The 12,097-nt window shown below is 52.1% G+C and overlaps 2 protein-coding genes across 11 annotated transcripts in view; one reads left to right on the top strand and one right to left on the bottom strand.

Annotated features, from left to right (window-relative positions):
• The window catches only part of P2RX4 (purinergic receptor P2X 4), a 31,624-nt gene extending 20,749 nt beyond the window's left edge, over positions 1-10,875 (top strand). For both annotated transcript variants that reach the window (XM_039472360.2, XM_074402151.1), the window contains 4 exons: positions 3,075-3,168; positions 3,269-3,334; positions 3,621-3,716; positions 4,165-10,875. In XM_039472360.2, coding sequence (XP_039328294.2) covers positions 3,075-3,168; positions 3,269-3,334; positions 3,621-3,716; positions 4,165-4,191 — 283 coding nt within the window. In that variant the 3' untranslated portion in view covers positions 4,192-10,875. The remainder of the gene's footprint in view (positions 1-3,074; positions 3,169-3,268; positions 3,335-3,620; positions 3,717-4,164) is intronic.
• CAMKK2 (calcium/calmodulin dependent protein kinase kinase 2) overlaps positions 7,958-12,097 on the bottom strand; it is a 61,698-nt gene continuing 57,558 nt past the window's right edge. For 4 of the 9 annotated variants that reach the window (XM_039472348.2, XM_039472346.2, XM_039472349.2 and 1 more), the window contains one exon: positions 7,958-11,173. In XM_039472348.2, coding sequence (XP_039328282.1) covers positions 11,003-11,173 — 171 coding nt within the window. In that variant the 3' untranslated portion in view covers positions 7,958-11,002. The other 5 variants (XM_074402149.1, XM_074402147.1, XM_074402148.1 and 2 more) reach the window with 3 other exon arrangements.

The raw sequence follows: 12,097 nt of genomic DNA, 5'->3' as shown, positions 1-12,097 counted from the left end.
GTAATCCTAGCACTTTGGGAGGCCAAAGCGGGCAGATCACTTGAGGTCAGGAGTTCAAGACCAGCCTGGACAACATGGCGAAATCCCATCTCTATTAAAAAAAAAATACAAAACTTAAGTCGGGTACAGTAGCTCACGCCTGTAATCCCAGCACTTTGGGAGGCCAAGGCAGGTGGATCACCTGAGGTTGGGAGTTCCAGAGCAGCCTGGCCAACATGGAGAAACCTTCTTATCTCTACTAAAAATTAAAAAAATTAGCCGGGCATGGTGGTGCATGCCTGTAATCCCAGCTACTTGGGAAGTGGAGGCAGGAGAATTGCTTGAGCCCTGGAGGTGGAGGTTGCAGTGAGCCAAGATCACACCACTGCTGCGCTCCAGCTTGGGTGACAGAGCAAGTCTCCGGCTCAGGAAAAAAAAAAAAAAAAAAAAATGCCCCCTCAGGGACCATCCCAGGCATTCAGCCGTGCTTTTGGGCTGCATTTATCTCCCTCTAGTGGTGACGTATGGAATCCAATCTGTACGGGATCCCAAGACTTCTGAAATTGTGGGGTCTGCTGTCCTTTTGCACCATCCGGCTCACTGAGTAAGGCAGATGTTTGAATTTTTTTTTTCTAGCAGTTAGATTTGTGTTCCATCTCTACTGTCACACACTTCTTGTGGAATCCTCAAACTTGGGTCAGAGCCCTAGAACAGAGAGACCTCAGGACACCTATCCCCCAGCCTCGGCCAGCATCAGGCCCTGCCTGAGCCTCCCCGACCCATGACATGGAAGTTGTGGGCCAGATACAGCATGGGCCTAGGGTGCGGGCCTGGGCTCCTGGTGGATACCCAGAGAACATGCGGCAGCAGATGGTATGTCTTGATGGTCCTCCGCCAACCATCCATCCCTGTGTGCACGCACTTGCACGCGCTGTGTGTGTGTGTGTGTGTGTGTATTTTATTGTTGTTGTTGTTGTTGTTTTTTAAGGCAGTGTCTTGCTCTGTCGCCCAGGCCGGAGTGCAGTGGCTCGAGTGCCACCACGCCCGGCTAATTTTTAGTAGAGACAGGGTTTCACCATGTTGGCCAGGATGGTCTTGAACACCTGACCTAGTGATTCGTCCACTCGGCCTCCCAAAGTGCTGGGATTACAGGCACGAGCCATGTAATGTTGGAGTTCAGGGGTTCAGGGTGCCCTCAGCTCCCCTGAGAGGACGTTTCTCCAGGTTCTTGGTTTCCTGCCCTCTCAAGAATGAGAGGGGAGGAGACCAAGTAAATGCACAGTAAATGCCAGGCACAAAAGTGTTTGTAGAAAGTGATTTATTTAGAGCAGAGAGAGAAAAAGGGGAGCGAGAACCAGCTAACTCTCACCCGGAGTGAGAGAAAGAAAAGCTGCTCTCACCCTGAGTGAGGAGGGTTCCCCGAGAGGGAAAACCAGAGAAGGAAATCTCCTCTCACACTGAGTGAGAGAATCCAGAAAGATGGAATCCAGGAGAGGAAAGCAGCTTCCACACCGAGTGGAAGGGAATAGAGAGAGATGGAGTTTAGGAGGGAAAGACAGGCTTCCATGAAAGAGTGTGGAATGGGACTCCAGAGGGAAAATCCAGGAGAGAAAAAGATGGCTTCCATGAAGGGCATGTTCGTGGAAGGGGAGCCAAGCATGGAGTCCAAAGGGATGTGGAAGAAGGGGACTTTTAACCTGGGAGGAACCCCCACCTTCTCTAAGACCCCAGGGCAATGAAAGGAGTTCCTTAGAACTTCTGCTGGAGTGATTGACTCTTAGTTTCTTCCCGTGCCCCTGAAATTTAAGCATAAACTGTTAAATCTCCCAGATGGAGAGAGATGGGAGTGGGGCATGGCGCTGAGAAGTTCTTGCCCTTAAAACTACACCCCCTTTGGACCCGGAAAGAGAACACCTTCTGTCACCCCTGCGCCCATTTGTTTTGTTTTGTTTTTTTAAAGGCAGTGTGTTGCTCTGTCGCCCAGGCTGGAGTGCAGTGGTGCGATCTCAGCTCACTGCAACCTCCACCTCCAGGGTTCAAGTAATTCTGCCTGCCTCAGCCTCCTGAGTAGCTGGGATTACAGGCACACGCCACCACGCCCAGCTAATTTTTTAATTTTTAGTAGAGATGGGGTTTCACTATGTTTGCCAGGGTGATCTCAAACTCCTGACCTCAAGTGATCCACCTACCTCGGCCTCCCAAAGTGCTGGAATTACAGGCATGAGCCATCACACCCTGCCACGTGTTTTTAAACGGTCTTAATGAGATGCAATTCACATGTCATACCGTTCACCCATTCAAAGTATAGAATTCACAGTTTTCACCATATTCACAGATAAGTGCAACCTTCACCACAGTCCATTTTAGAACATTTCCGTCGTCTCAAGAAGAGCCTCTGCACCCTGTCATCCCCTGGCCCCCGGCAACAGCAATCTACTTCCTGTCCCTGAGGATGTGCCTCTTCTGGGCATTTCATATAAAGAGAATCATGCCCTGCGTGTCCTTCTGTGCCTGGCTCCTTCCCCTCAGCCGGATGCTTTCCAGGTTCATCCGTGTCGTGGCCTGTGTCAGTATCTCATCTCTTTATAGGCAAATCATATTCTGTTGTGTTGCCAGATTACGTTTTGTTCATCTGTTTATCTGTTTGACAGATCAGTGGTTCTTTTTGTTGTTGTTCTTGAAGACCGCGTGCACAGAACCAGTGTTTCTGGATTCTGCACTGGTGCTGTGTTTGGGGGCTGGCCCAGTCCCTTCCTGCAGTGCTGCTGCCACATTCTTACTGCTAGATGTTAGACACCAGGGTCCCTTGAGGGAGCAGGTGGGTTGTTGAGAACAAACGGTTCAGGTGCGGTAGGGGATGGTGGCGCTGGAGGAGGAGGCCTCCCTGTGCCCCTGCACCCCGTGGGCCCTGCATCCTCCTGCACAGCCCACCTGAGCCAGGACAGAGGCCCCGAGCCGCTCATCTGTTCAGCCGGCCAAGTGGACCGTCCGCCCACGCCGGCTCTGCGCTAACGTCCTCTCCCGGGGCCAGAGGTCCCGCCCTGGCCGTCTCCCTGCCCCAGCTGTCCCCGCCAATCCATCCTCCTTCCTCTCAGGTTTGCCAAGTACTACAAAGACCTGGCTGGCAACGAGCAGCGCACACTCATCAAGGCCTATGGCATCCGCTTCGACATCATCGTGTTTGGGAAGGTAGCTCCCGCCACTGGCTCCCCTGTCACTCCCCCAAGGGGCAAGGGGCCTCCCCCTGCCCCCGCGGAAACACGTTTGTTCTTTTTCTCTGTCTTTGCAGGCAGGGAAATTTGATGTCATCCCCACCATGATCAACATTGGCTCTGGCCTGGCGCTGCTGGGCATGGTGAGTGGTTTAGGCCCTGCCTTCACCCTCACGGTGAGGTAAGACCCTGGGCTGGGTCCTGGCCCTGGGACCCGGACCTCGACGTGTTTCTAGACTTCTTTCCCTCTGCCCCCAGCCCTCTTCTACCTTCCCGTGGCCAAGACCACGCCCCTCAGGTCCCAGCCTTCTCCTGAGAGACAGGGGTGCCTTTCCATTCCGGCAAAGATTCCAGGCTCCGTGGGAAGGGGCACGCGCAGTGAAAGGGGCTGTAAGCCTCCCGCTCACTCTCACCCTGTGCTCAATTCAGGCGACCGTGCTGTGTGACATCATAGTCCTCTACTGCATGAAGAAAAGATTGTACTATCGGGAGAAGAAATATAAGTATGTGGAAGATTACGAGCAGGTAGGCCCCTCCTGGCGCCCGCCGGCAGAGGTCTCTTGTCTCCGGGGTGCAGAAGCCATGGGCATGGGACCGTCTGGGGAGGCCCTTCTGCAGAGGCTGGCGCGGGTTTGGCACAGTGTCACCCTGTTAGTCTGGGCAGTCCTGCCACTCTCAGCAGCTGCTCCATCCCTAGGCCCCTTTACTGGATTGACTCTTTCAACCCAGCCTCATTTCAACCAGCAACGTCTCAAGTTGGTTCTGATAATGGATGCCCTGAGAAAGCCTGGTGCACACGCTACTTAAATTCACTTTGCATAACAGGAAGGGTGGGTTCCAGGCCTTGGACCAACTTGAGAACCCCTCGGGGTGAAGTCCCGGGAGAACTCCCGCCTGCCCCGCCTGCCGCAAGGGGTCCCGGGGAGCGGGGTGAGCCAGGTGTACCTCGATCCACTCGTGTCCTTCTTGGCAGGGCCTTGCTAGTGAGTTGGACCAGTGATGCCTACCCCGTCAAAGAACAGAGAGGAGGAGGGAGAAATGGCTGTCACATCACCCCAGAGAAAGTTCTGGAATCTGATCAAGTCTGCGCTCCACAAGTACTCAGGGTTGCCCACAGCTCCTGTGTGTCATGTGCAGAATCTGTTTGCCCACACAGCCCAGTAGCTCCCGGGTCTGTTCTTGGCTGGGTCAACTCTGTGGTTCTTGCAGCCTGGGGTTATGGGTGAGCGCTGGCCCGAGGCAGTGGCACTGCTATGGCTTTCCGGGCAGGAGCTGGCTTTGCCTCTAGCTTCCTACAGAACAGGCCCAGTCCTCCGAGGCACCGCGGCTCTGTTCAAGCACTTTATGTGGCAGAGGAGGCCACCTGGTTGCTGACACTAGACCTGCAGCAGGCCTGGGCTACAAGGCTGCCCCTGACATTCCCTGCAGTCAGGAGGCAGAGCGGGCATTACTCCTCAGAAAGCGCTGTGCGGACGTGGTGGAGGACCAGACATTAAAACATGATTTTCTTAATCCCCGTCTGTTGTCTCACGGCATGTGCTAGACCTTTGCTTCCTACCCTTTTACGACGACCAGTGAATCCACTTGTTCAGCCCACTGTGCTCAAAAAAGGTCCATGGAACAGTCTGTTTCCGGAGCTTATGCACATTTCCCTCTACTATATCTGTTTTTGAGGCAGATTCTCACTCTGTCACCCAGGCTGGAGTGCAGTGGCATGATCTCTACACTGTAACCTCTGCCTCCTGGGTTTAAACGATTCTCCTGCCTCAGCCTCCCAAGCAGCTGGGACTACAGGAGCGCCACCACACCCAGCTAATTTTTGTATTTTCAGTAGAGACAGGGTTTCACCATGTTGGCCAGGCTGGTCTCAAACTCCTCACCTCAAATGATCCACCCACCTCAGCCTCCCAAAGTGCTGGGATTACAGGCGTGAGCCGCCATGCCCAGCCTATTTACTTATTTTTATTCCCAGCCTGGAGTGCAGTGGCACGATCATGGCTCACGGCAGCCTCCACCTCCTGGGCGCAAGCAGTCCTCCCATCTCAGCCTCCCATAGTGCTGGGATTACAGGCATAAGCCACCGCGCCCGGCTGTCTACTTTTAAAGCCTAGTAATTTCTGTCATTAGCTTGTCTTCTTATACAGTTCACATGATGCTTTTTCTCTAGTGACATCTTACCTGTGCTTCAATTTTGACATAAAATTACAATTCTGTGCTACAGGTAATGCAATTTTTGGTAGCATGGAAGTGGCTTCCTCTCCCCTCCCTGTTTGCTTCCCAAAAGTTTCCAGTTAAAAGCAGCAGCACGCGCACCTAGCTCTGTACAGTTTTGAAACATTCATGAAGCTGTTTCCAGCTGCAACTTCACACCAACTGAATTGGTGCTGTTTTGGTTTATTGCTGTTGTTTGTTTGTTTGAGAGAGTCTTGCTCTGTTGCCTAGGCTGGGGTGCAGTGGCACGATCTTGGTTCACTGCAACCTCCACCTCAAACCCCTGACCTTGTGATCCTCCCACCTCGGTCTCCTAAAGTACTAGGCTTACAGGCGTGAGCGACCATGCCTGGCCACACATCAGCTGAATTCGGGCATCAGGTATTTAGAATCCCCCTAGAGGAAGCAGTTTGCCATTCGCCTCTGCGATGAATTCACTTCCAAGTACCGAGGGGAACTATTATTTCAGAAATACTCTGCTTCTGCTGGATAAATTACCGAGCTGGGCTTTTCTTGTCTTTAGGAAGAAAAAAAAAAAAAGTTTACCAACTCCCTTTATTGAAGCTGTGGTTCATGCTGCCTTTTAAAAAAATGCTTGTTGCCTGTAATCCCAGCACTCTGGGAAGCCAAGGTGAATCACTTAAGCATAGGCATTCAAGACCAGCCCGGTCAACATGGTGAGACCCTATCTCTACAAAAAATTAGATTAGCCGAGTGTGGTGGTGTACCTCTGTAGCTCCAGCTACTTGGGAGGCTGAGGTGGGAGGACTGCTTGAGGCCAGAAGTTTGGCCAATGTAGGGAGGCCAAAAAATTTAAAAGTTGGCCGGGTGCGGTGGCTCACCCCTATAATCCCAGCATTTTGGGTGATGGAGGCAGGTGGATCACAAGGTCAGGAGATCAAGACCATCCCAGCTAACATGGTGAAACCCCAACTCTACTAAAAATACAAAAAATTAGCTGGGTGTGGTGGCACATACCTGTAATCCCACCTACTCAGGAGGCTGAAGCAGAGAATTGCTTGAACCCAGAGGCAGAGGTTGCAGTGAGCTGAGATGGCATCACTGCACTCCATCCTGGGTGACAGAGCAAGACTCTGTCTAAAAAAAAAAAAAATTAAAAAACTATCTGGGTGTGGCAGCAGGCCCCTGTGGTCTCAGCTACTTTGGAGGCTAAGATGGATGGATCACTTAAGCCTGAGAGGTGGAGGCTGGAGTGAGCCAAGACTGCCACCGCACTCCAGCCTGGGTGACAGAACAAGACCGTCTCAAAAAAGAAAAAGAAAAAAACCAGAATGGTTTTGCTGGCAAATTCTAACCCTTGGATCACTGACTTTTTAGAGCCTCACCTCACAGATGATGATCATAAACATGGCTAATGCCTACCTCATGGGGCAAAGCATCACGTGGCATGGCAGGCCACAGCTCAGCGTGACTGAGACCGCTCAGGGGCTACGCACCTATTTGGCCTCCACCAGAATCTTGCAGTTACCTGCCTGCGAGAGCAGTGCTGCTCAAACTTCAGCATGCAGATGACTCACCTGGGAAGCAGGTTTAAGCCAAGCCTGGGCATCTGCATTTCTTTAATCTTTGGGACAGGGTCTTGCTCTGTTGCCCAGGCTGATGTGCAGTGGCATGATCACAGCTCACTGCAGCCTTGACCTCCAGGGCTCACACAATCCTCCCACCTCAGCCTCCCGAGTAGCTGGGACCACAGGCATGCACCACCACACTCGATTAAAATTTTTTTTTGAGATGGAGTCTTGCTCTGTAGCTCAGGCTGGAGTGCAGTGGCGCGATCTCGGCTCACTGCAACCTCCGCCTCCCAGGTCCAGTTCAAGCAATTCTGCTACCTCAGCCTCCCAAGTAGCTGGGATTACAGGCACGAGACACCATGCCCAGCTAATTGTATTTTTTAGTAGAGACAGGGTTTCACCATGTTGGTCAGTCTGGTCTTGAACTTCTGACCTCATGATCCACACACCTTGGCCTCCCAAAGTGCTGGGATTGCAGGCGTGAGCTACAGTCATGGCTGCCTCCTGCACTTCTTTTTTTATATTTATTTTTTTGAGTTGGAGTTTTGCTCTTGTTGCCCAGGCTGGAGTGCAGTGGCGTGATCTCGGCTCACCACAACCTCCACCTCCTGGGTTCAAGCAGTTCTCCTGCCTCAGCCTCCTGAATAGCTGGGATTACAGGCATGCGCCACCATGCCTGGCTAATTTTTTGTATTTTTAGTAGAGACGGGTTTTCTCCATGTTGGTCAGGCTGGTCTCAAACTCCCGAACTCAGGTGATCTGCCTGCCTCGGCCTCCAAAGTGTGGGGATTTCAGACGTGAGCCACCGCGCCGAGCTGGCAGCTGCATTTCTATCCCACACACTGAGTAGCGAGGTCCTAGGACTGCTGTCAATTCGAGATTTGCTGAATACAGTAGCTTTGCCTTGGGCATCTGACCTTGCTGTCAGCCTGAGGCAGGAATACACACATCAGGGCAGAGAGCCTGAGTACACAACCACCAACACAAACACAATCAGCACAAACATCCCAAACAGGCCCCGGCTTTGCACCATTTTGCTATTTATTTCAACTTTACAGAGAAGCTTAAACATCTGTGGAAAAACACCAAAGGCTTATTTATCTCTTCGGTTCATGTACTTTTTAGTGATAAATACACAGTATTTAACTCTGTACACCTGATAAAAGGAAAATGCATAGTAGAAAGGGTCGGGAATGAAACAGAAGCATCGGGCGTTGAATCGATCATAGAGTAGAAAAGGCAGTCCCCAGAAACTCGGCCTCCAGCTGGAGCGGGGAACCAGCATACCCTGAAACTTCCCTAGCACCTTGGAAGCAAGTGGAGGTCGTGATTCTTCCACTCGGCAACATGAAGCTCCCCACTGGAAGACGAGTGAGAGCAACAGGCCAGGCCTGTGTATCCACCTGCACAGGCGTTCTCCTCCTTGTTCCAGAAAGGCTGAGGATGAGAGCCCTGCCTCTCGGGAAAGGCCAGACCAGTGGGGAGAGGCCTCTGCAGCCCCAAGTGTCAACAAGGGGCTCGATAAGGCTTTCTGGGAGCCACTGGCAACTGGTAGCATGGAAGGGGACGGCGGAAAAGAGCCGAGAAAATGGAAAGTGGATGGAGGGTTTGTGCTTCCTTCGCGGCCACAGGTGCAGGCCACAGGTTGCTTACACCAAATTGGTCCCACAGATGAGCCAGCAATGGAGGAAATGATGGGCGTCCTCTGTGCCCACTGGAAGAGCTGCTCATAACAGTGCCTCCTTTCCCGACAGAGCTGGCTTTTGAAAAATCAGTGTGCTCCGAGAGAGTGTAGCTCAAATGCTTTGTGTTTACAGCCGTCTTAGCTTATCCTTTTCAGGTGGGGCAGGTCCTTTCCACAGCTTTCTTTGGTGTTTCTTCGTATATAAAAAAAAGTCATCAATGTGGGCCTCTCCCACCCCACTGCCCCAACAGCTGGGTGCTGCCTGACTGCTGGCATTCCTGGGAAGAAATCTTAAATGGAAGTTTCCGTGGTGGGGAGAAATGGCATTGTCGGATGCAGCTGTGTAAACAAGAGAAGCCCTGCAGAAGCTCTGAGCGCTGCCGCCCCCTGGGCCAGCCACCAGGCCAGGCCAGAGCCCACAGGCAGGCTGGGCCTCAGACTAGGGACCTGCTGGCTTTAACCTCTGCAAGGTGCTTATTGCAAACTAGCCAAGCCCCATCTAGTGCCAGGAGTGCTGGGGCCATTGAGTCCTTTCCCCATAAATGTAAAGAAGAAGCAGTGCAAGAGGAAGTGCTGGATGACAAAGACCCAGCAAGCAGGCCAGACGACCCTCTCCAGACGACCTGTCCTTTGCTCTTCAAAGCCAGCATTCCCTAATTCGGAACTGCTTATAAGATAACAAGAAAAGTCTGGCTAAACTACAGTCAAGAGCTTAGTTAGGATCTGTGGAAGCCAAGAATGCCCAGGGCTCTATGCACAGGCTGGGCCGGGGTACCAGGCTTTGCCTTCATCTGAGAAGTCCTCACACCAGGGCTGATCAGATGAAAACGACGGGGAAGTGGAGTCTTCCAAACCCAGTTCCTGGTACAGTCTTTCCCCAGCTCAGATTCTGCCAAGCCCTGGAAAGCAGAGCCGGGAATCTCCCAGGGCGGAGTCCTTCCAGCCTTCCTCCTCCTCCACGTCACCCTCCCCCATCTGCAGCTCTGAAAGGAGTCACACTGGAACCTCAACCAAACTTCCCAATATTAATTGGAAGTCAAAAAGATGAACCCTGCCTTTCTGGACTTTGAGCTACAAAGGGGAACTTCCCGTGCCCAGCCCTGGTTTCCTCATACCCTGAGGAGTGCTGTAGGTTTTAACCATCTTCTCTAAAAGGGTGCCAAGGTTACTGTGTGGAGTCTAGGGAAGCTCAGATCCTCAGGAGGATCACTTATGTGTCAGTCCAGTGAAAGCATTTCCCAACTGGCCCTCCAGAAACTGGGTAATTTCATTGACCACAACAATCAGCTAGGATTTAAAATGAAAACAAAACCTTAGCAGTCTCTAGAATACACAGGTTATGAACTAGCTAAGCTGCTAATATATACAGACAGGCATAGGTTTCATCGGCTCTAACTGATCACATGCCTGAGCCGTGAACTGGATCCTGGAAGCTCTAAATCATTTCTGAACTACTGTGCTCTAGAGTTCAGTCTAGTGAAGAGACTTAAAAATATTTTTGTTTACTCTTAAGCCTTGTAATGTACATGGAAGCATAGGATTTCACCTGAAGTTTTTGTAATTTGACAAAGAGATTTACCAGAGCTCAGTTAACTATCTCAGAAACCTGCTTTCAGCAGCTGTCATGAAAAAACACGTTCAGTCTTTCAGGAGAAACTTTTCCCTCCACAGCTGCCAAATACCCTTCCAGGCTTGGAAAATCCCCTTCTAGAAGCACTTACTAAATTTCAAGCCCTTTCTGTTTTCCTGACTACAATTCTACCCATAAAAAAAATTTAAAAATCCTTCTTAGAAATAAGTTGCATCAGAGCTCCCTGCAGCTACTGAGGGCCAGCCCCACTCTGCCTCCTGGAGTCCACAACTCTGGAAGGCGCCACGGTTTGGGTTTGCACAAGGGGCCACATCTAACTGCCTACTCCCTCTCAAATGCAGCAACCACCTCCACGGCCTCAGACTGTCGGAGTTTTCTGCTCACTTTCCCACAGTTGTCAACACACACACACACACACACACACACACACACACACACACACTTGGTCTATCTGGCACAGTCCTGAAAATCACAATGAAGGATTTTTGGCATAAAAACGTTTTAAAAAGCAACTGTCCCAAAATGCACATGGGTTTGGGTCTGCAACTCCTCACACCTGCCTGTTCAGCCAGCCAGTGGCCAAGGTCGACGTCACGGAGTCAAGTCCTTTTTTTTTTTTTTTTTTTTTTTTGTCCCCTTTAAAACAACAAAGGAAAAAACAAATAACCAGAGATGACGATCAAGGCTCTACACACGTGCTCGGTTTCCGTAGGACATGCTGCTATGGAAACGCGGGTGTAGCAGCCCCGCAGAGGCGACGCAGCGTGCATGCGAGGTCGAGCGGTCCAGGCAGCTACTTGGACTCCATCGCCTCCTCCAGCTGCGGTGGATGCATGCATGCGGGGGAGCCGGGGGCAGGGGCCCCACAACTTTCCACGCAGGGGCTGCCTTTCACAAGAGCACTTCCTCCTCCCCCACGGGGGGCGGGTCGGTGCCCCGGAGGTTGTCTTCGCTGCCTTGCTTCCTGCTCACCGAACAGAAAACCAACATTAAGACTCCCAAGATAACGCCAGCGAGGCTCTTGAGCCAGCTGCTCCCACATCTGGGCCCCCCTGCCCAAGTGAGCCATCGCACACCCCCGGAACATGATCTACATAACCCAGTGTTTGAGATCCTCTCCCCCTTTTCTTTGCTTACATACATTTTTCAAAGAAGACTTTGCAGCCAACCCCTCTGTAAATGAAAGACCAGCCTCATCGGCTAAAATTAGCAAGGAGCTGTACAACAGTTGCAAAACTATGTAACACCAAGAATCACTGTACAAACCCCACGGTGCCTGTCATGCCAGGTTTTTAGGTACCTCGACCCCCACCTAGGTTATGAGCTCTAGCAGGGAAGGGACTGTGACACTTGTCCTCCGTCACCAGCTGTTGAGCTCCTTGTGTGTCGGGAGGGGCGGGGGTGATCAGGGCCTTTCCCCGGCCTGGCACATTGCTGGCCCTCAGGAAAGGGCTGCTGACAACCGCTCCAGTGACCCTCCCGCCTCGGCCCTCCCACAGCCAGTACTGGGGGAGGAACCCCTCAGACGGAAGGGGAGGCCCCTTCCTTCCTGGAATTGCGGGGAGGAGAGCCCCTGTGTCCCTGAAGAGCCCAGGCTAGAGCCGCCGGTGTGACAGCGTGGATGGTGTGACAGGTACGAGGGGAATCCCCAAGGAGGGGCCCATCCCCTCACCAGCATCACACAGCTCCCCCGATCGTAGGGAGGCCACTGGGCATGCCACGTGGGTCACTGGCTGTCCTTCCCCAACAGCAATCTGTGTCTCCTGTCCAGGCGGGAGCCTGTCCTTACACAAGGGAAGAGAAAGCGTGATGTCTGGCTTGCTATGTTTCTGATGAAGAAGGCGGGGAAGATGCCGGGGAGGAGGTACTGTAATAAGATGTCAGGTCA

Source organism: Saimiri boliviensis, chromosome 7, assembly GCF_048565385.1.
Source record: "Saimiri boliviensis isolate mSaiBol1 chromosome 7, mSaiBol1.pri, whole genome shotgun sequence".
Taxonomy (NCBI): Eukaryota; Metazoa; Chordata; class Mammalia; order Primates; family Cebidae; genus Saimiri; species Saimiri boliviensis.
Note: the sequence above shows the minus strand (reverse complement) of the source record. Positions and strands in the feature narration are given on the sequence as shown.